The sequence below is a fragment of the Stomoxys calcitrans genome, chromosome 5, assembly GCF_963082655.1.
Source record: "Stomoxys calcitrans chromosome 5, idStoCalc2.1, whole genome shotgun sequence".
Lineage (NCBI taxonomy): Eukaryota > Metazoa > Arthropoda > Insecta > Diptera > Muscidae > Stomoxys > Stomoxys calcitrans.
The window spans coordinates 145,331,909-145,356,908 of NC_081556.1; the positions used below are offsets into that span (position 1 = coordinate 145,331,909).

The following is a 25,000-nucleotide window of genomic DNA, read 5'->3' on the forward strand; positions in this document are numbered from 1 at the left end:
GGTGTCGCTGACCTTGGCCATAGCGGTGTTTGTATACTTCAAGTAAGTAAGGAAAATGCCAAAAAAAAAAATCCAAAATTTTTATGATATGAGTTTGGGGAACATACTTCCCCTCTCATATTTAAAGCCTTTTTTGTTTGAGAGAATTTTTTTTTTTTTTTTATTTTCTGGTCCTTAATAAAAATTAGCCTTTGAAGTGCGTTTTAATGTTAGTGGCTCATTGTGTGCCACTTTCTGCCAAGTATAAGTGAAAATGTGCAAATGAATGGAAAGGAAAATCCCAACAAAAGTATGACTTAAGTCAGAGAATAATGAATGAAGTGAGCAGCTTTTAAGCTAATGAGCTTCTTACTTGTGGCTTTATTCATTGTTTAGTGTGGTGGTTGTTAATTTTTTTTTTGTGTATATGACTTCGAGCAGAGTTATGACTTATGTGTATGTGTGTGTGGGTGTGTGTGTAGGTGTTTTATAAATATTCACGTAGGCGGAAACTCACACGCATTAATATTTCTGAGAAGTCAATTAGCGTTCATGTTAAAGGTTGGTTTGACTTTTTTAAAATGTTGGCTGGATATTTGTTTTTGTGTTTGCCTTAGAGGTAATCTAGTTTCATTGTTCCGGCATTGTGTGGGCAATGAAATTGGTATTTATTTAATGAGGAGAATAGACATCAATGAAAGCAGAAGAATGGGCATCAATTAAAAAATTGAGGAACATTTTTATATAAACGGACTTATTCCGAAAACCTAATGAAGCCTTAAATTAGGTTTTTTTTTACAGTTCTATAAGGATATTCTGTCCAATAAACCTATTTTAAATCTACACAAAGTTTTGTGAATACCAATGTTAAAATTTAAAAAATTTAAAAACAAGTAAAAAGGCGTTAAGTTCGTCCGGGCCTAACTTTGGCTACCACCTTGATGGGTATATATGTAAACCACCTTCCGTCAAAATCCGGTGAAAAATTCATAACTTGTGTCCCATAGCAACTATATCGAAATATGTTCCCAATTTGACCAAATACTAATAAGTACAAGTCATTGTTCAATTGTGTATAATAAAATATTGCTCATTTTAGTAGCTATTGGGTTGCCTAAAAAGTAATTGCGGATTTTTAAAAAGAAAGTAAATGCATTTTTTAATAAAACTTAGAATGAACTTTAATCAAATATACTTTTTTTACACTTTTTTTCTAAAGCAAGCTAAAAGTAACAGCTGATAACTGATAGAAGAAAGAATACAATTACGGAGTCACAAGCTGTGAAAAAATTTGTCAACGCCGACTATATGAAAAATCCGCAATTACTTTTTGGGCAACCCAATATATCTAAAAATAAACCGATACGAACCATATACGACACGGATGTCGAAAAGTCTAACATAAGTCACTGTGTCAAATATCAGTGAAATCGGATTATAAATGCGCCTTTTATGGGGCCAAGATTTTAAATCGAGATATCGGTCTATATGGCAGCTATATTCAAATCTGGACCGATCTTAGCCAAATTGAAGGAGATTGCCGAAGGGCCCAACACAAGACACTGTCCCAAATTTCGCCGACATCGGACAATAAATGGGCCTTTTATGGCCCCAAAACCTTAAATCGAGAGATCGGTCTATATGACAGCTATATCCAAATCTGAACCGATCTATGCCATATTGCAAAAAGATGTCGAAGGACCTAACACAACTCAATCTTTCAAATTTCGGCGACATCGGATAATAAATGCGCCTTTTATGGGCCCAAAGACTTAAATCGAGAGATCGGTCTATATGGCAGCTATATCCAAATCTGAACCGATCTGAGCCAAATTGGGAAAGGATGTCGAAGGTCCTAACACAACTCACTGTTCCAAATTTTATCAAAATCGGATAATAAATGTGGCTTTTATGGGCCTAAGACCCTACATCGGCGGATCAGTCTATATGGCAGCTATATCCAAATCTGGACCGATCTGATCCAAAATAACGACGAATGTTCAAGGGTCTAACACAACTCATTGTCCCAAATTTCGGCGAAATCGAACAATAAATGCGCCTTTTATGGCCCCAAAACCTTAAATCGAGAGATCGGTCTATATGGCAGCTATATCCAAATCTCAATCGATCTGAGCCAAATTAAAGAAGCATGTCGAAGGGCCCAACACAAGTCACCGTCCAAAATCTCGGCGATATCGGACAATAAGTGAGCCTTTTATGGCCCCAAAACCTTAAATTGAGAGATCAGTCTATATGGCAGCTATATCCAAATCTGGACCGATCTGAGCCAAATTGAAGACAGTGTGTCGAAGGGCCCAACATAAGTCACTGTCATCTAGGCGACATCGGACTATAACTACGCATTTTATGGACTCAAACCTTAAATCGAGAGATCGGTCGATATGGCAGCTATATCCAACTCTATACCGATCTAGACCAATTGCAGAAAGATGTCGAGAAGCCTAACACAACTCATGGCAGCTATATGCAAATCTGAACCGATCTGTTCCCTATTGCAAAAGTATGTTGATGAGCTTAACCTAATTCACTGTCCCAAATTTTGGCGACATCGGATAATAAATGCGCCTTTTATGGGCCCAAAGCCTTAAATCGAGAGATCGGTCTATATGGCAGGTATATTCAAATCTGAACCGATCGGAGCCAAATTGCAGAAGGATGTCAAAGGTTCTAACACCACTCACTGTTCCAAATTTCGGAGACATCGGACAATAAATGCGCCTTTTATGGGCTCAAAATCTTAAATCGGGAGATCGGTCTATATGGCAGCTATATCCAAATATGGACCGATCTATGCCATATTGCAGAAAGACGTCGAGAGGCCCAATTTAACTTACTGTCCCAAATTTCGGCGTTATCGGACAATAAATGCGCCTTTCATGTGCCCAAAACCTTAAATCGACAGATCGGTCTATATGGTCTATATGACTGAAATTTGGCACATAGTATTTTGCTATCATTTCCAACAACTATGCGAAGTATGGTCCTAATCGGTTCATAACCTGATATAGCTGCCATACAAACCGATCTTGGGTCTTGACTTCTTGAGCCTCTAGAGGGCGCGATTCTCGTCCGATTTGACTGAAATTTTGCACAAAGTGTTTTGAAATCACTTCCTACAACTGGTATGGTCTATAACTTGATATAACTGCCATATAAACCGATCTGGTGCTTGACTTCTTGAGCCTCAGGAGTGTGCAATTCTCGTACGATTTGACTTAAATTTCGCACATAGTGTTTTAATATCTTTTTCAACAACAATGTGAAGTATGGTTCAAATCGGTTCATAACCTGATATAGCTGCCGATCTAGGGTCTTGACTTCTTGAGCCTCTAGAGGGCGCAATTCTCATCCGATTTGACTGAAATTTTGCACATAGTGTTTTGAAATCACTTCCAACAACTATGCGAAGTATGGTCCTAATCGGTTCATAACCTTATATAGCTGCCATACAAACCGATCTTGGGTCTTGACTTCTTGAGCCTCTAGAGGGCGCAATTCCCGTCCGATTTGACTGGCACTATCCTTTGGTGGTGGGTATAACAAAGGATATGAGGTTTGAAATTTGAAAAATTTTGCCCGATTGGCCTTTGGTTAAACATTTTTACTGCTGGCCACAGGGGACATTCACAGACCCTAATAAGTGACCATTTGTCATTCATAACCGTTGCTTGACCCAATACAAAGACTCCTCAACCTAATGGCAGTGGTCGCCGAAACGTTTCTAGCCATTTCCGATCTGTTAGAGATAAGCCTTGCAAAAGGTGTTTCTTATCCAAAACCCGATTTTAGCAAAATCACTTAACAATTTTCTTAGCTTTCGTATGAAATGTTCATGCTAAAAGTAATTTTATGGTCAAACAGTTAGCAAAAAAAAAACCCCAATGATTCTTTCCTGAATAATTTCCTCTAATATGTTGGTAACACAAATTGCCACGTCAGTCATCTGTCATGTAAACATTTTCATAGGTCAGCAAAGAGAGAAAAAAAACTTTCGAGGTCTTTTGGTTGAGAACATTTTATAAACCGAGATAAGATGCCAAAATATTTACCTTCTTACTTCTATTCTGCCCTTCTTCTCAGCCATGATATTATTTTTCTATGTAGGCATAGAAACTTTCTGATCCATTATCCCCAAAATCCCCATAGTTCTGCTCAAGAGCCCCCGTTGTGCGTCGTATGAGTAATTAATTGCTTATACTTGGGAATAGTCTTTGTGTTTGTATTTTTTTTGGTTCTCATTTGCTTTCCACCTCCATGGGGGATTATTAACACTTCCATGAAACGTTACACTACCATCAATTATTCTCATCCTTTTGAGGATTTTGTTTGTTAGCAAATTGTTGCGACAATGTTGATCCTTTTGCAGGTCATACATCTCAACTCGATGGCATGAGTTGGCATTATAATATGTCAAAGCATCAAAGGATTATGGGGGAAGTACGAGTACGTTTTGCTTCTCAGATTCTACAAAACACAAACGAAAGGTTGTAAGGTAATATATGTTAGGGTGGGTCGATGAATGATTACAATTGTCAGCAGTGAAGTGAAAATTGTGGAAGAAAAAACGAAAACAAGTGGGAACAAAGGAAATGACCCAAGGTTGACTATGTGGCCCAGTGGTTGCTTTTAAAAATTAGTTTCTTGTGTCTTTAAAGAGTGTTCCTTGGTTGTTAACAAAATAAATAACCAGAAAATTAGCTGGACCGAAATAATTCATGTGAAAAATTCTCAAAGCAATGAATTTCTATAAATGAAGAGAGGGATAACGCTGTGTTAATTTAAGTATGTTCTTGCTTAGGTTCACAGAAAATAATTTATTTTTATTTAAAGAACGATCCACTTAAATATACCTTAAGGAATTTAGACACATAAGGTTCGATTTAGATCGATGATAGATGTACGATCGATCCGTGGAGCGAATATAGATTGGAATTATTACTTTGTTGCAGCAAAGGTTCGCACCCGTTTGAACATGGCGAGGAATGTACGATCTGACACTGTCAGGAAGCTGGACATTGAAAAGCTGCAAACACAACATATGCCAACGGCATAGACCAACGGCTGCGTTGGTTAGGTCATGTTGTCAGAATGAATGAAGAAGCTCCAGCATAGCTGTTTTTTGAAGGCAAACACGGTGGTACACGCAAATCGGGACGACCAAAAGCTCGATCAAAAGATCAGGTGGTAAATACACCTCGAAACTTGGCGTAAGAAATTTTAGAATGAGCACAAAAGATCGAGGCGCTTGGGACGCTATTCTACGTTCGGCTCGTTGAACAAATGTTCTGACATGGGCAATTAAAGTAAGTAAAGTAAGGTTAGATTGAAGTGGCAGTCTGCCATCAGACTCCTATCTTCAAATCATCCAAATCGCTTAAAAAGCTCAACAACTTGCGAATGTCTACATTCCCTAAATCAGACAAGTTCTCAAAGAAATGATAACTCCAATGCGGGACATTGGAACACGCAACAGATATTGTAAAGTCTCCTTTTCCTCCATGGCCTCACAGCTTCTGCAGAAATAGTTACTTGCAACCTTCTATCTGTCAACATGTTTTCCGATCAGACAGTCACCTCTCACGAAGGACATAATGATTGAGACGTCTGTTCTAGCCAGTGACAGCAAAGCGGTAGATTTTGGAATGCTCAGAGCGCCCCCATCTATCATTCGTTGCGCTTCGGGCCCGATCCTGAAGTCTTAGCTTATATATCGCTAGAGTAATTTCCACAGATTGTAGTTCCCCTGGAATGTGTGAGGTGATTCCTAGTCTTGCAAGCTCATCTGCTCTTCAAGTCCCTGGGATATCTCTATGGCCAGGCATCCAGAAAATTTGGATTTTGAACAGTTCCGCCATCTCGTTCAATGATCAAGGATAACACAGTGTCCGTAGCCACCATATGACCAAAGAGAAAGCCCCCTTAATAAATTGGCATGGCTGACCGTGTCGAATGCCTTCGATTGGTCCAGTGCCACGGAGAGGTCTTATTACATGCCATGGCAAATTAATTAAATTAATTAAAGCCGAGGCAAATGTGTTTGGTGGTAGCATGGAGAGCGGTTATTCGAAATCCATGCTGATGTTCGGCCAATGGAAATTTTCCAACGAGGCTCCCGAGTAGTTGTCCCTCAAGCGTCTTGGCTACTAATGAGAGTAGGGAGATCGGTCTGTTTGACTCCTTCTAACTCCTATCCAGGCTTCAGTAGCGGGATCACTCTGCCCATCTTCCATGCATCGGGAACTATAATAGTGTTCAAAGATAGGTTGAGGACAGTTGTAAGGTACTGGACTCCAGGTGCCTAAATTTCATTGCTCCAAGTGTTCCAGCCACAAATTCCGCTTATGTTCGTTCGACTACCCTGTTAATTTTCAGATTGAGTTTGTTGATTCTAGGTTTAGTGGAGTTCGTGCAACGATTTCCATCACTCCTGTCTGCGAGTACCACTGGCTGCGCTGGGAAATTGGGCCGCACTTTGGGTAAACGACCGTCTGAAAAAAAGTGCGCGGCAGCTACGTTAATGATATTTCGGAATTTCCTCTCAGCAACTAGCATATCTGAGGAGGGTGTCAGCTCACTGAAGCGGCGATTGGTGTACTCTCTGAAGCCGACCCAATCGGCCTTCTGATTTTGATTGATAAACGTCTGGCGCGGAGGAGGTTATGAAGTCGGTTGGTCGGTCGATGGTGAGAGGTGGTTTGATCCCAAAAAAAAAAAACGGCTTGCCAGGTAACGTCACTTAGGAGCTCAGGGTATGTAATGGAAATGTCTGGCGAGCTGCTACCTGTCCTCTTAATCTTAGTGGGGGCATCTTCATTCATCGTGAAAAACGTGGAGCTTTCAATCCGCTCTGCCAAACCTACGCCCCGCTGGTCGTTATCTAGGGGAGAATGCCATGAAACGTGATGCGCATTAAAGTCCCCTAGAACCAGACTATTGTGGCCAGACATTAGCCCACTTATATCGAGTTTGTAAACTTGGCCATTAACTGGGTCACAACTACCAACTGGCGGTATGTACACTTTGTATAGCTCTATTTCGGCAGTACCGGGCTTGACTGCTGTCCCAAAGCACTCCATGTTGGGGTCACCAACGCCAGGTGCAGGCAAGATGGGTCCATTAGGTACGGAATGGTGTATCACGAAGGCCAATCCCCCACCTCCATTCCTTAGGCGATCCTTATGTAGCACATTATATTCGTGACATCTGTGCAAGCTGCAGGTGTTGGTCAGTTTTGTCTCTTGAATCGCTGCAACCAACATGTCCTTCCGACTCATAAACTCCACTATCTCGTCGATCTTGCCTCTCAGATCACTGGAATTCAATTGCAAAAAAGATACACTTCCCGGAACTGGCCTGGCAATGTTGAGGCTGAGATCCTGCTGTTCAATATATTGCCGCACGTTAGAGGTCGGGGGCTCGCATAGTCCGACGACGAGGACGCAGAAGGTAACGGTGACGCTTGTGACCCACTGCTATCTATTGGGTTGCCCAAAAAGTAATTGCGGATTTTTCATATAGTCGGCGTTGACAAATTTTTTCAACGGCTTGTGACTCTATAATTGCATTTTTTCTTCTGTCAGTTATCAGCTGTTACTTTTAGCTTGCTTTAGAAAACAAGTGTAAAAAAAGTGTGACTGTATTCCCGCAGTAACGTAAGGCCAGAGCAAGATCGGAAATGTTCCCCCTTCTATGCACCACTTACAACTCACCGACACCAACCTATGATGCAGGCGGTTCTGGCAAACCGAACTGAACTAGGGTCCGATGTTCTTTTCAATCCCGGCATGGACCAGATAAGTGCGGAGAAGGCCCTCCGGGATGTGCTTCTTCCATGACGAAAAAAGGACGAACACCTACACTGAGACGGCAGTCCTTGCCGTTGAAGGATTCCATGGGGTCAATCCGGTGCGTACAACGGGCTGCCATGGGATTACATGGATACTCATCAGAATAAAGCAGACGAAAAAAAGAACACAAAACACTGCTACAACAACAACAACCATGTAGAATTATAGGTCTGACAACTTCGGTATATACTCGATGCATAACACGCAGTGTAAACCGACCACTTTTTCCAATGACACTCTTGCAGGTGTAAAGGACAAGAGTTGCCTTTCTTGCCCTTTCCAAAATGTTTGATGTGAAGTTTAATTTTCTGTCTGGCAAAACACCCAGCAAACACTTTCAGTAAATGGAACATTTTCTCCTTCCAAGGAGACAGGTGCCATCCTACCTAACTTATATCTCCTGCTGAAAAGAAATACTTCTCTCTTAGAGGGATTTAGGCCAAGATCTGTATCGGTAGCCCACTTTGCTGTCGCACTTAAAGCTTTCTGAAGTATATCTCTAAGAATGGTGGGAAACTACGCCTAATCGACCTCCAAGGATCTTTGCCTTAAGATATTTTTCTATCAACCTCCCTAAAATCTTCAGCTTATATGATAGACTAATAGAACGAAAATCTTTCGCCTTCGTGTGGTAAGGTTTTCCTGCTTTTGTAATGAAAATGTCCTTTGTGTCCCTCCATCCCACAGGTATTTACGACATGCTGATACAAGCTGAGTATATCTGCCTAAGCCAAGCAGCCAGTCTATCGGACACGGCTTGTAATTCAACCAGTGGCACATCATCAGGACTTGGTGACCTGAAGGAGTAGAAACTTTTTATCGCCCAAAGGATTTTCGACTCAGACATAATTTCCCCAATAACCTCCGATGTGTGCATATCAGTGGCCTCTTTTGGCGTGACGTTTTCCATTGGAGAGCTTTTCGGGAAGTGTGTATCAACGAGTAGTTCTAGTGTTTCCTCACTAGACATTGACCATACATTCTCCAACTTCTAAATATTTCCCACCGAAATGAGGGTCTAGGATAGCATCTTCCTAAAAATTTAAGTCCCAGATGCATCCTTCACGGAGGTGCAGAATTCCACCCAATATTTATTCTGAGCCAGTTCGTCCTTGTATTTTTTTTAGCTCTGCCTTATAGACGTCCCAGTCGCTTGGTGACCTTGTGGTTTTCGTCCTGTTGAAGAGTTTTCTGCAGTCCTTCCATAGAACAACCAGTACTGGGGTCCATCATGGCGGTCGCTGTTTGCCCCTAGGCTATGTTGACATCAGCGAGTCGTTCTGGGCTTTCGTAATACGCTCGACCATTATCTCGATGTCCTCATCAGGGTGGGTAAATTTTTGGCGGTTATCAAAATCCTAATCTACAACAAATTCTAAGGAGTTTCGCCCATGGGTGTAAAATCAAAATCGAGCTTCCAGAGAGAATCGAGCTAGAGACAAAATCGAAAATTTTATTTATATGGGACCAGAAACCGAATTTCGTTGCTGTGTTGTTTTTGCACTTTCAAATTGACCCACTCTAATACACTTGCATATGAGGTCCCTTTGGGGCGAAAAAATATTACAAAATGCTAATTTGTCTCTTTGTTGATGGGGGTTTTTGTACGTGATGGGATCCAGAAGAAGTCATACAAGATATGACAACAACAAATGACAAGAACTTTGATTTATAAGGGCACAAACAAACTCTTGGAGAGTATATTAAAGTAACCTGTCGAAACGTTTTACGCACCATAAAGAAGATCTTTGAGAAAAAATATTTTTGTGGTATTTCAAGGTTATGATGTTTGGCGACAAAATGTTGAAGGTCATGGTTGTTTAGGAAATGTGAATGGAATTTGAGGCAAACATAGCACAGAGGTTAGCATGATGTGAAACTCCTTCTCCCCACATAGGTGTTGCACTGCCGTGCGCCATTCGGACTCGGTCATGAAAAGGAGCTCTCTTATCATTGAGCTTAAATTTGTATTGGACAGTGCCTAATTACATGTGAAAAGTTTACCCATGAGCATTCCACTAAGGAACAGTTAGTGGAATGTTCGTGGGTAAATTTGCATTTGAGTAGAATTGGCAAACAAGTAGTTTAGGTTAGATTGAAAAAAGGGTGCGGATATAAATCCGCTTCATGCCACTATGCACCTAAGCCAGTAATAGGCTTCATGCGTGCTCTAAATACTAACCAATAAGGAAGGGCAAAAGTCGGGCGGTGTCGACTGTATAATACCCTACACCTACCCTAAAAGTACAATGTGGGAGCTATATCCAATTCTGAACCAATTTTGATGGACCTCGCCAGATGTTTTCAGATGGGTTATAAAACAATCCGTATCAAATTTCGAGCAAATATATTCAAACTCTTATAACTACGGTTGACAAATGACAACATTATTGCAAATTACCCAAAATCTGACCAACATATATTGGGTTGCCCAAAAAGTAATTTACACTTTTTTCTAAAGCAAGCTAAAAGTAACAGCTGATAATTGACAAAAGAAAGATTGCAATTACAGAGTCACAAGCTGTGAAAAAATTTGTCAACGCCGACTATATGAAAAATCCGCAACTACTGTTTGGGCAACCCAATATATGGGAGCTATTTATATCTAATTCTGAACCAGTTTCGAGCAAACTTCTCAGATAATGTGGTAGTTGTGGAGGAAAGCCTTGTGCAAAATTTTGGCAAGATTGGTCAAAAGATGTGTTTGCAGAGGCTCTTGGAGTGAAAATCAAGCGATATACATATGTGAAGGCTATATCTTAATCTGGGCTGATTTCTATGAAATTCACCAGTCATGTCGAGAGTCAAGAGAAAATCCTTCCTGCCAAATTTCGAGAGAATCGGTTAACAAATGACCAATTTATAGCAGAATTACTGCAAATCGGACGAAGATATATATGGGAGCTATATCTAAATCCGAACCGATTTCGATCAAACTTAACAGACATTGTGGAAGTCATCGAGGAAAGCGTTGAACAATATTTTGGAAAGATTTGTCAATAAATGCGCTTGTAGTGGTTCTAGGAGTGAAAATCGGGCGATATATATATGTGAGAGCTATATCTAAATCAGAACCGATTTCCGTGAAATTCACCAGTCATGTTGAGAGTCAAGAGGAAATCTTTCCTGCCAAATTTCGAGAGAATCGGTTAACAAATGACCAATTTATTGCAGAATTACTGTAAATCAGACGAACATATATATGGGAGCTATATCCAAATCTGAACCGATTTTTATGAAAATTACCTGTAATATTGAAAGTCATAAGAAATTTTTTCCTACCAAATTTTAACAGAATCGGTTGACAAATGACAATTTTATTGCGGTATTACTGCAAATCGGACGAACATATATATGGGAGCTATATCCAAATCTGAACCGATTTTTATGAAATTCACCTGTAATGTCGAGAGTCAAGAGAAAATCCTTCCTAACAAATTTCAACAGAATCGGTTTACAAATGACTATTTTATCGCATTATTACTGTGCCTCTGGCACCAGTGCCTGTGGCAGCAGTGCCTATGGCAGCAGTGCCTGCGGCAGCAGTGTCTCCGGCAGAAGTGCTTCGCACTCGACCTCGAGTGTCATCTCAGGTATCCGATCGGGAACCTCTTCTAATCCATCCGGATAAGAAGAGATTCTGATCTATCTGCAAAACACGATCTCCCAGATGGCAACACTAGAGATCCGTCAATCCAAAACAGTGCCTCTGGTAGCAGTGCCTCGCACTCGACCTCGAGTGTCATCTCAGGTATCCGATCGGGAACCTCTTCTAATCCATCCGGATTAGAAGAGACCAACGTTTCAGTTTGGGCATGGGTTTTTAGATAAACATTTTCATCTTGGCGGCGTCATTAACGCTATCGATCTGTTCGCAGAGAAGCTTCCTGGAGGAACGTTTTGTCCCTCTGATCATCTTTAGCCGTGTGTGATACACATCCCAATAAACTGCTACTTTTTTACGACGTACTCTGTTATAAAGTCTGTGGACCATGAACCTTCCATTAAGGAAGGGAGCAAACTTCTCCCTCAACAATGAGTTCTGACCGATTCAAGTTTAAGCTCAATAATAAGGGGCCTCCTCTTTATAGCCGAGCCCGAATGGCGCGTCGCATTGGGACACCTCTTTGTTTCGAAGTTATAACATGGGTGTCATACCAACTGGTACAGTACCTCACAAATATCGCCAGCATTAGGAGGGAATAACCACCGCTGAAAACTTTTTTTACTGATGTTTTCGCCAGAATTCGAATCCAGGCTTTCAGCATCATAGGCGGGCATGGTAACCTCTGCGCTACGGTGGCCTCCGTCTCACTCTGAGCAGTCTTCCGAATTTTGACCCCTCGCCAGGATTCCAACCCAGGATTTCAGCGTCAAAGGCGGGCATGGTAACCTCTGCGCTACGATGGCCTTCGTCTCACCCTGAGTAGTCTTCCGAATTTTGACCCCTGAGTAGTCTTTCGAATTTTGTTCAGTCGGTTTTCACCTAGCTGGGCGTGCTATTCTAAATCTAAAGTAACGATGGTCAGAAAAGGAGTGCTCCATGGAGTTCCTCCAATTCTGAACCTTACCGATTAGATTCTTCGAACATGTTGTCACATCTAAAACCTCCCAATCATAAAAAATAAGGTCTTGAACAAGTAGATCACCATGCCTATATGATAATCTACTCAATTCATTGGACCCCACATAGAAATGGCCGGAAAATCCTGGCATAGTGTATCGTCCATAACCGATCTTGGATCTTGACTTCTTGAGGGCGCAATTCTTGTCCGGTTCTACGTGAAGTGTTTTGTTATAACTTCCAACAACTGTGCCAAGTATGATCCAAATCGGTCTATAACCTGATGTAGCTGCCATTTAAATCGATCTGGGATCTTGACTTCTTCAGCCACTAGAGGGCGCAGTAGTTATCCGATTTGGCTGAAATTTTGAATGAGGTGTTTTGTTATAACTTTCCACAACTGTGGCAAGTATGGTTCAAATTGGTTTATAACCTGATATAGCTGCCATATAAACCGATCTAGGATCTTGACTTCTTCAGCCACTAGAGGGCGCAGTAGTTATCCGATTTGGCTGAAATTTTGCATGAGGTGTTTTGTTTTAACTTCCAACAACTGTGCCAAGTATGATTCAAATCGGTTTGTAACCTGATATAGCTGTCATATAAACCGATCTGGGATCTTGACTTCTCGAGCCACTAGAGGGCGCAGTAGTTATCTGATTTGGCTGAAATTTGCATGAGAGGTTTTGTTTTACTTCCAACAACTGTGCCACGTATAGTTGGTTATAAAAAAGTTATAAAAAAACCATATGCAGAATTTCAGCCGATTTCAAATCGGTCTATAACCTTATATACCTGCCATATAAACTGATCTGAGATCTTGACTTCCTCCGCCGCTAGAGGGCCTATTTCTTATCCCATTCGGCTGAAATTCTGCATATGGTTTTTTTTTATAACTTCCAACAACTGTGCCATGTGTGGTTCAAATCGGTCTTTAATCTGATATGGCTCCCATATAAACCAATCTCCCGATTATACTTATTGAGCCTGAAAAAGGCGCAATTCTTATCCGATTTGGCTGAAATTTGAGGTGTTTTGGTATGACTTTCAAGAATTGTGCCTAGCATGGTTTAAATCGGTCTATAACCTGATACAGCTGCCATATAGATCGATCTGGGATCTTGAATTCTCCAGCCGCTAGAGGGCGCAGTTCTTATTTGCTTCGGCTGAAATTCTGCACGTATTGTTCAATTGGTCTTTAACCTAATATAGCTCCCATATAAACCGATCTCCCGATTATACTTCTTAAGCTTTTAGAGGGCGCAACTCGTATCCGATTTATCTGAAATTTTTTACAGCGTATGTTTTTACAAATATGTTAAACTTCGCAGGAAAAGCTGTGATGTTTAACATACTTGTCATATATGGTCTGAATCGGTCTATAGTCTGATACAGCTCCCATATAAAAAGCGATCTCCCGATTTCACTTCTTGAGACCCTATAGGACGCAATTCTTATCCGAATAGGCTGAAATTTTACACATTGACTTTCCTATTTGAACCATAACTAGCATATCAATGCTTATCCATTATCCTTTGTTCGCCTAAAAAGAGTTACCGGGGAAAGAACTCAAAAAATGCGGTCCATGGTGCAGGATATATAAAATTTGTCCCGGCCGAATTTAGCACGCTTTTACTTGTTCTTTTTCAGCGATTTTTCAGTGTTCTGCTCTTCGGGAGACCTGATTATCTTTCCAGCTCCGTATAAGAATCGCAGTTCTGTCCCTACAAAAATACTGGACGTACCTCCGAAGGCGCATACGTCTCCTTTGTCGAAAGCTTAGCCAGACTGCAGTTTCTGGAATACCAAAACGGTCTTCATCTGTGTTCTACGACAGTTTGCTCAGTCAGTCATTAGTTCTTATAAGACATTTTCTTAAACAGATCTAGAATCAGTATTCCGCAGACTTACAAACAAAATGGTTAAGATAAGATAACATTTATTGAAAGAACATTACATAACATCAACATTCATTTACTTCAAAGTATGATTACTTGAACTTTAAAAAAAATCCTTTAATACTTCTTAAGTTCCATTGAAAATAAACTACCTTATTTTTAGTCATAATTTCCATTTTAATTTATGCTAATTTAGGCTGTAGCTTAAAATAATTAAGACAGTCACTCTGGAATAATTTCTTGGCATCTTTCTTTGTATCCTTTTGTTTTATGTGTGCACATTGCTGTGGCGCCTCGCGCACTCAACCTTCTTTATGGGACCCATGACTTGGATAATAACAACAACAACAACAACATCACCAACAACGAAAACAAAACGACAACTTTGCTTACTCTAAACAACAATCAACGTGGACAATCAACCATGGCTGAATAATAAAAACCACTGGGATATGCGCTCGCTTGTAAAAAACAACTTCACCAACAACCTGCACTAAAAATTTGTGCTACACAACCACTTACTGCTTTTGAATCTCTAACAACTACATCGACTATATAACACACACACACACACACACAACAACTGCTCAAACTCTTTGTGGTGGGGGGGCCCTCTTTACTACTACTCTTCACTACTACCACAACCACAACGCGAACTTTGTTACACGCCAATGGCATTTGTTACGGTAATGGCGGGCTCTACGAACTACAACTGTGTTGTGCTGAATATGTATCCGGTTTTGCATTGGTCTGGCAATTTTTTGTTGGTGGTGGTTGGTACCCTTAGAGAATTACGTTGCTTGCGCAACTCCATACATGCGAATTTATTCTTCACGTACATCATGTCGGGCTTGCTGTGGATACTAACACTCTCTGTACAGGTATGTAGGCATGCAAAATGAATTTGTTTGTTAATACTATTAGTGTGTGTGTGTTTGGGTTTTTTTTGTAAGAATATTTTGTTATATCGCATCAACTTGTTAGTTCATGCTTTATTATAAAGGCCCATATTTGTATACACCTTTTGTAAGCTTACAACGACTTTGCAACACTTGAATGGATCCAAAGGCAGCATTTTGTTGCTATGCATTGTAGGAAAGTTGCTATAAGAATGACGGAATTTATGGATAAAACCGTAATTATGACTTTCACCACAGCTTGGGATTTATACTAATTGTGTCATATAAAGTATATAACTTCTGCATCGTCCTGACTTTCTATGTCAATCTTATCATGTCCATCCCTCCGTCTATTGAAATCACAATAGCTTACCATCTGTGTATATGGAGACCAGACTTATGTATGAACCAATCTGGGTCGCCATGTTACGTTGTCTTCTCTTCGTTACATCCCAATGCCTACCAGTTTGTTACGCTCCACATACCATGTGTCAAATTAAAACAAGTAAGAGCGTGCCAAGTTCGGCAGGGACGAATCTTATATACCCTCCACCTTGGATCGCATTTGTCGAGTTCTATGCGCGGTATCTCTTTATAACAAGTTATAGTCCGATTCGCACCATAAATGAATGTTGAACATTGTGAAAGTCATTGTGTAATATTTCAGTTCACTCGGATAACAATTGCGCCTTGCAGGGGCTTAAGAAGCAAAATCGGGAGATATGGGTTTATATGGGAGCTGTATCAAGCTATTGGTCGATTCAGACCATCATTGGAGTCGTATGTTGAAGGTCATGAGAGAAGCAGTTGTACAAAATTTCTTCCAAATCGGATGAGAATTGCGCCCTCTAGAGGCTCAAGAAGTCAAGATCCCAGATGGGTTTATATGGCAGCTATATCAGGCTAAAGACCGATTTGCGCCATACTTAGCACAGTTATTGGAAGTCATAAAAAAACACCTGATGCAAAATTTCAGTCAAATCGGATGAGAATTGCGCCCTCTAGAGGCTCAAGAAGTCAAGACCCAAGATCGGTTTCTATGGCAGCTATATCAAAACATGGAGCGATTAGAACCATACTTAGCTCACTTGTTGGAAGTAATACCAAAACACTACGTACAAAATTTCAGTCAAATCGGATAAGAATTGCGCCCTCTAGAGGCTCAAGAAGTCAAGATCCAAGATCGGTTTATATGGCAGCTATATCAAAACATAAACCGATTTAAACCATACTTGACACAGTTGTTGGAAGTGATACCAAAACACTGCGTGCAACATTTCAGTCAAATCGGATGAGAATTGCGCCCTCTAGAGGCTCAAGAAGTTAAGACCCAAGATCGGTTTATATGGCAGCTATATCAAAACATGGAGCGATTTGAACCATACTTAGGGCACTTGTTGGAAGTAATACCAAAACACTACGTACCAAATTTCAGTCAAATCGGATAAGAATTGCGCCCTCTAGAGACTCATGAAGTCAAGATCCAAGATCGGTTTATATGGGAGCTATATCAGGTTATGTAGCGAATTGCCGCATACTTGGGACAATTATTGGAAGTTATAAAAAAATACTACGTACAAAATTTCGGTCAAATCGGATGGGAATAGCGCCCTCTATAGGCTCAAGAACCCAAGACCCAAGATCAGGTTATATGGCAGCTATATCAAAACATGAACCAATTTGAACCATACTTAGCACAAATATTGGAAGTCATAAAAAAACACCTGATGCAAAATTTCAGTCAAATCGGATGAGAATTGCGCCCTCTAGAGGCTCAAGAAGTCAAGACCCAAGATCGGTTTATGTTGCAGCTATACCAGATTATGAACCGATTTGAATCATACTTAGCGCACTTGTTGGAAGTAATATCAAAACACCACGTGCAAAATTTCAGTCAAATCGGACTAGAATTGCGCCCTCTAGAGGCTCTAGAATTCAAGACCCAAGATCGGTTTATGTGGCAGCTATATCAGATAATCATCCCATTTGAACCATACTCAAAACAGTTGTTGGAAGTAATACCAAAACACTATGTGCAAAATTTCAGTCATATCGGATGAGAATTGCGCCCTCTAGATGCCCAAGAAGTCAAGATCCAAGATCGGTTTATATGGCAGCTATATCAGGTTATGAACCGATTTGCGCCATATTTAGTGTAGTTATGGAAGTGATACCAAAACACTAAGTGCAAAATTTCAGTCAAATCGGATGAAAATTGCGCCCTGTAGAGGCTCAAGAAGTCAAGACCCAAGATCGGTTTGTATGGCAGCTATACCAGATTATGAACCGATTTGAATCAAACTTAACACAGTTGTTGAAAGTGTTACCAAAACACCAGGTGCTAAATTTCAGTCATATCGGATGAGAATTGCGCCCGCTAGAGGCTCAAGAAGTCAAGACCCAAGATCGGTTTATATGGCAGCTATATCAAAACATGGACCGATTTGAACCATACTTAATACAGTTATTGAAAGTGATACCAAAACACCACGTGCACAATTTTAGTCAAATCGGATGAGAATTGCGCCCTCTAGAGGCTCAAGAAGTCAAGACCCAAGATCGGTTTATATGGCAGCTATATCAAAACATGGACCGATTTGGCCCATTTAGTATCCCAACTGACCTACACTAATATAAAGCACTTGTGCAAAATGTCAAGAGTCTAGCTTTACTCCTTCGAAAGTTAGCGTGCTTTCGACAGACAGACGGACGGACAGACGGACGGACGGACAGATGGATGGACATGGCTAGATCGACTTAAAACATCATGACGATCAAGAATATATATACTTTATGAAGTCTCAGATGCATATTTCGAGGTGTTACAAACAGTATGACGAAATTAGTATACCTCCATCCTATGGTGGAGGGTATAAAAGAAAGCAAGACTATATGTTTGCTATTTCCTTTTGTAAGAAATTATTTATGAAATTTTGTTAAATCATCATAATTTCACAATACTGTAATTTATTAATGTTCCCCCAACCCCCCTGCAACTCCAATACTGCTAACGTGATTTTTTGTATCTTTTGTATTTTCGCTTCTTAGATTTCATTGCACACAGGCCTGGCCGGATGTATAATCCTGGTGACTTTGTTTCACTTTTTCACATTGACAAATTTCTTCTGGATGCTGGTGGAAGGTGAGTAAGATCAAAGAGATTTTTTTTTCGACCAAAACGTGCTGCCTGTAGGCATTTTCTGTTTCTTTTTTCTTAATTTTTTTGCTGTTTGGCTAGAAATGAAATGATTTAATGTCACGTTTAAATTTTATGTTCACATTAAAGTCTATTGCAGTGTAATGTGTGCCCGCACCCCAGTGTGTGTGTGTGTATGTGTGTGCTTGTGTGAGTTTTATGTTTATGCTCGTAGTATTCATTAAACTTACTCCGGGGATGTATTAAAGTTTGCTTTGTGGAGGAATTTGAAATTTTTTTATTTAATTATGACTAAGTGGGTGCATAAAATAAGTCTATAATAGTATGGATGAGCTGGTACGATGAGCTTTGGTGAAACTTTAAATTACATTTTGATGGCCTATTTATACACATGTCGTTTAGGGGTCGATTAGTATGTAGTATTGAACACAAAATAAAATATTAGCTGAGTGATAAAAAGGCAGACATGTCTAGCTTGTTGCTACGAGACAGTATAACTGAAATGAATTGATGGGAAAGAGGAGCAAAAATGTGCCAAGTTCGACAGGGCCGAATCTTGGAAACCCACCACCATGAATTCTGGTAACAATTTACACAAAATCAATTCCTCTGTTTGCGCTCTTTTTTCGATCTTTAAAATCTTTTTGTGATATTTCGAACATTTTGCAGCTCGAGATCATATTCAATGCTTTCTATTCAAAGAATTGTGAATGTGTTATTGTTCAAAACACTTTGACTGGCAAGTGGATCATGATTTCTGATACCCCATGTATCTTCATCAACAGCTTTGTCAAAAACATTAAGGTGTCCTACATATCCAAAGACTAGTACACAATAAAAAGAGTTTTACAATGTTGATGTGTTGGTTGTTCTTAGCATTGCTGATTAGTTCGTATCGGAATAGTGGAAAGTAAGTTTTTCTTCTGTGTTTCTGCGCTAGGGAGAGTTAGAGGACTTATTAAACACTGTTTCAAAACAAAAGAGTGCTCTACCCTGTACTCAATAGTCGTTGGGTATGTACAACACCTCAATAAATTTGACAAAAGGTATTGATGAAGGTGGCCACCGTAGCGCAGAGGTTAGCATGTCCGCACCTATGACGATGAACGCCTGGGTTCGAATCCTGGGGAGACCATCAGAAAAAAATTTCAACGGTGGTTTTCCCACCGTGAGGTACTATGCCATTTGTGAGGTACTATGCCATGTAAAACTTCGCTCCAAAGAGGTGTGGAACTGCGGCACGCCGTTCGGACCTGGCTATAAAAAGGAAGACCCTTATCATGGAGCTAAAAACTTTAATCGGACTATACTCATTGATATGTGAGAAGTTTGCCCCTGTTCCTTAGTAGAATGTTCATGGGCAAAATTTGCAATTTGCATTGATGAAGATGCATGGCGTTTCAGAAATCACGATCCACCATGCCAGTCAAAGTGTTTTGGAAAACAGCACACACTGCCTTACTTTACTCAGATGCTTGCTATGCTGTTCTTTGAATAGAAAGCATTGAATATGATATCGAGTTAGAATATGCTCGAACAAGCAAAAAGACCTTAAGTTCGGCCGGGCCGAACTTTCGATACCCACCACCTCGGGTATATATGTAGACCACCCTTCGTCATAATCCGGTGAAAAATGTATAATTTATGACCCCATGGCAGCTATACCGAAGCAGCAAACACGGAGGTTGAGTGGTCTAATAACTACAAGTCATTGTTTAATTTTGTAGAACAAAATATTGATCTTTTTGGTAGCCATATCCAATTATAGACCGATCTCAACCATATACGACACGGATGTGTCAAATTTAACCGAAAGGGGATGATAAATGTGCCTTTTATGGGGCCAAAACTTTAAATCGAAAGATCGGTATATATGGCAGCCATATCCAAATCTGGACCGATTTGGGCCAAGTTTCAGAAAAATGTCGAAGAGCCTAACACAAATCACTGTCCTAAATTTTGGCGACATTGGACAATAAATGCGCCTTTTATGGGCCCAAGACTTTAAATCGAGAGATCGGTCTATATGACAGCTATATCCAAATCTGGATATAATTGAAGAAGAGTGTTTTAGGGTCTAAGACAACTCACTGTCCCAAATTTCACAAAAATTGGACAATAAATGCGCCTTTTATGGGCCTAAGGCCTTAAATCGAGAGATCGGTCTATGTAGCAGCTATATCCAAATCTGGACCGATCTGAGCCAAATTGAAGAATGATTTCGAGGGGCTAAACACAACTCACTGTCCCAAATCGGATAATAAATGTGGCTTTTATGGGCCTAAGACCTCAAATCGAGAGATCGGTCTATATGGCCGCTACATCCACATCTGAACCGATCTGAGCCAAATTGAAGAAGAATGTCGACTGGCCTCACACAACTCACAAATTTCAGCAAAATTGGACAAAAAATGCGCCTTTTATGGGCCTAAGACCTTAAATCGAGACATCGGTCTATATGGCAGCTTAAGCCAAATCTGAACCGATCGGTGCCATATTGCAGACATATGTCGAGGGGCCTAACACAACTCACTATCCCAAATTGTGGCAAAATTTGACAATAAATGCTCCTTTTACGGGCCCAAGACCTTAAATCGAGAGATCGGTCTAAATGGCAGCTATATCCAAATTTTGACCGATCTAGGCCAAATTGAAGAAGGATGTTGAAGGGCCTAATACTACTCACAGTCCCTAATTTCAACAAAATTGGACAATAAATGCGCTTTTAATGGGCCTAAGACCTAAAATCGCAAGATCGGTTTATATGGCAGCCAAATTCAAATCTGAACCGATTTATGGCATATTGCAGAAACATGCCCGGGGGACTAACACAACTCACTGTTTTAAATTTCAGCGACATTGAACAATAAATGGGCCTTTTATGGGCCCAAAACCTTAAATCGAGAGATCGGTCTATATGGCAGCTATATCCAAATATGAACCGATCAATGCCAAATTAAAAAAATATGTCGAAGGGTCTAAGACAACTCACTGTCCCAAATTTCGGCGACATCGGACAATAAATGCGCCTTTAATGGGCCCAAAACCTAAAATCGAGAGATCGGTCTATATGGAAGCTATATCCAAATCTGATCCGATCAGTGCCAAATTCAAAAAAGATGTCGATAAACCTAAGACAACTCACTGTCCCAAATGTCGGCGAAATCGGGCAATAAATTCGCCTTTAATGGGCGCAAGACCTTAAATCGAGAGATCGGTCTATATGGCTGCTGCATCCAAATCTAGACCGATCTGGGCCAAATTGAAGAATGATGTCGAGCGTCTAAACACAACTAACTGTCCCAAATTTCAGCAAAATCGGATAATAAATGTGGCTTTTATGGGCGTAAGGCCCTAAATCGGCAGATCGGTCTATATGGCAGCTATATATAAATCTGTACCGATCTGGGCCAAATTAAAGAAGCGTGTCGACTGGCCTAACATAACTCACTGTTCCAAATTTCAGCTAAATTGGATAATAAATATGGCTTTTATGGGCCTAAGACCCTAAATCGGCGGATCGGCCTATATGGGGGCTATATCAAAATATAGTCCGATATAGCCCATCTTTGAACTTAACCTGCTTATGGACAAAAAAATAATAATCTGTGAAAAGCGTGACAGACGAACGGACGGATATGGCTAGATTGTCTTAGATTTTTACGCTGATCCAGAATATATATACTTTATAGGGTCGGAAATGGATATTTCGATATGTTGCAAACGAAATGACAAAATTAATACTCCCCATCCTTCGGTGGTGGGTATAAAAACGCCTGAAATCGTTTTTTCATGCAATTTTCACAGATGGTAGAATTTGAGCCCCCGGTGAAAATGGGGAACTAAATTTTTTGATAACCGAACGGAACGGGCTCTCCCCCTCCAATTTTCAAAAAAGCTAGATCTCGAAGACTGGTGAACCGTTTTAAGCAAAATTTTGTATGCCACTTTACACATAAACACGAAATAGGTATAACACTTTGGAGCCAAATAACCTAGGGGGACGCCCCATCCCAAAACCCACCCGAACGGACCATGGTGGAGGGTATATAAGATTCGGCTCTGCCGAACTTAGTACACTTTTACTCGTTTGGGATACTCTACTATACATAAGGTATTTATATCCTACACCACTACTGTGGTACAGGGTGTTATAACTTAGTGAATTAGATTGTAACTCCTAAAAGGAAGAGAGATAGGCCCATTGGTAAGTATACCGATGAACTCAGAATCACTTTCTGATTTGATTTAGCTATGTCCGTCTGTCTGTGCACAATTTGTGTACAAACTACAGTTCGCAATTTTCATCCGATCGTCTTCAAATTTGGTATGGGCATGTTTTTCGGCCTAGAGACTAAGCCTATTGTAATTGGAAAACATCGATTCAGATTTGGATATAGCTCCCATATATATGTTCATCCGATTTGCAGTAATAATGCAATAAAATGGCCATTTGTTTACCGATTCTCTTGAAATTTTATAGGAAGGATTTTCTTATGACTCCCGACAATACAGGGGAATTTCATGGAAATCGGTTCAGATTTGGATATAGCTCCCATATATATGTTCATTCGATTTGCAGTAATAATGCGATAAAATCGTCAATTAATAACCCATTCCCTAGAAATTTGGCAGGAAGAATTTCCTTATGACTCCCGACATTACTGATGAATTTCGTGGAAATCGGTTCAGATTTGGATATAGCTCCCATATATATATTCGTCCGATTTGCAGTAATACTGCAATAAAATGGTCATTTGTTAACCGATTCTGTTGAAATTTGGCAGGAAGAAATTTCTTATGACTCCCGACATTACAGGTAAATTTCATTAAAATCGGTTCAGATTTTAATGTAGCTCCCATATATACATTCGTCCGAGTTGCAGTAATAATGCGATGAAATAGTCATTTGTTAACCGATTCACTCGAAATTTGGCAGCATGGATTTTCTTAGGACTCCCGACAATACAGGAGTATTTTATAGAAATCGGTTCAGATTTGGTTATAGCTCCTGTATATATGTTCGTTCGATTTGCAATAATAATGCAAAAAAATGGTAATTTGTTAACCGATTCACTTGAAACTTGGCAGGAAGGATTTTCTTAGGACTCCCGACATTACGGGAGTATTTTATAGAAATCGGTTCAGATTTGGATATAGCTCCCATATATATGTTCGTCCGATTTGCAGTAATAATGCGATAAAATGGTCATTTAATAACCCATTCCCTAGAAATTTGGCAGGAAGAATTTCCTTATGACTCCCGACATTACAGGTGTGTTTCATAGAAATCGGTTTAGGTTTGGATATAGCTCCCATATATATGTTCGACCGATTTGCTGTAATAATGCGATAAAATGGTCATTTGTTAACCGATTCTCTTGAAATTTGTTAGGAGAGATTTTTTTATTACTTTCACTATTACGAGTAAATTTCATTAAAATTGGTTCGGATTTAGATATAGCTCTCATATATATGTTTGTCCGATTTTCATTAATAATGCAATAAAATGGCCATTTGTTAACCGATTCTCTTGAAATTTGTTAGTAAGGATTTTTTCTTGACTCCCGACATTGCTGGTGAATTTCATAAAAATCGGTTCAGTTTGGATATAGCTCCCATATATATGTTCGTCCGATTTGCAGTAATAATGCGATAAAATGGTCATTTCCTAACCGATTGTTAACCGATTCCCTTGAAATTTGTTAGGAAGGATTTTCTCTTGACTCCCAACATTACTGGTGAATTTCATAGAAATCGGTTCAGATTTGGATATAGCTCCCATATATATGTTCGTCCGATTTGCAGTAATAATGCGTTAAAATTGTCATTTGTTTGCCGATCCTCTTGAAATTTGTTAGGAAGGATTTTGTTATGACTCCCGGTATTACAGGAGTATTTCATAGAAATCAGTTCAGATTTGGATATAGCTCCCATATATATGTTCGTCCGATTTGCAGTAATAATGCGATGAAATGGTCAGTTGTTAACCCATTCCCTAGAAATTTGGCAGGAAGAATTTCCTTATGACTCCCGACATTACAGGTGTGTTTCATAGAAATCGGTTTAGGTTTGGATATAGCTCCCATATATATGTTCGTCCGATTTGCAGTAATAATGCGATAAAATTGTAATTTGTTTGCCGATCCTCTTGAAATTTGTTAGGAAGGATTTTGTTATGACTCCCGGTATTACAGGAGTATTTCATAGAAATCGGTTCAGATTTGGATATAGCTCCCATATATATGTTCGTCCGATTTGCAGTAATAATGCGATAAAATGGTCATTTGTTAACCAATTTTCTTGAAATTTGTTAGGAAGGATTTTCTCTTGACTCTCGACATTACAAAAGAATTTCATAGAAATCGGTTTAGATTTCGATATAGCTCCCATATATATGTTCGTCCGATTTGCAGTAATAATGCAAAAAAATTGCCATTTGTTAACCAATTCTCTTGAAATTTGTTAGGAAGGATTTTGTCTTGACTCTCGACATTACTGGTGAATTTCGTTGAAATCGGTTCATATTTAGATATAGCTGTCATATATGTATATCGCCCGATTTTCACTACTAGAGCCATTGCAATCACATTTTTTGACCAATCTTGCCAAAATTTTGCACAACGCTTTTCTCG

The 25,000-nt window shown here is 39.9% G+C and overlaps 1 protein-coding gene across 1 annotated transcript in view; it reads left to right on the forward strand.

Annotated features, from left to right (window-relative positions):
* The window catches only part of LOC106088923 (diuretic hormone receptor), a 119,409-nt gene that overhangs the window by 79,049 nt on the left and 15,360 nt on the right, over positions 1–25,000 (forward strand). The window contains 3 exon segments of the mRNA XM_013254637.2: positions 1–42; positions 15,097–15,190; positions 18,257–18,350. Of these exon segments, the coding sequence (XP_013110091.2) occupies positions 1–42; positions 15,097–15,190; positions 18,257–18,350 (230 nt within the window).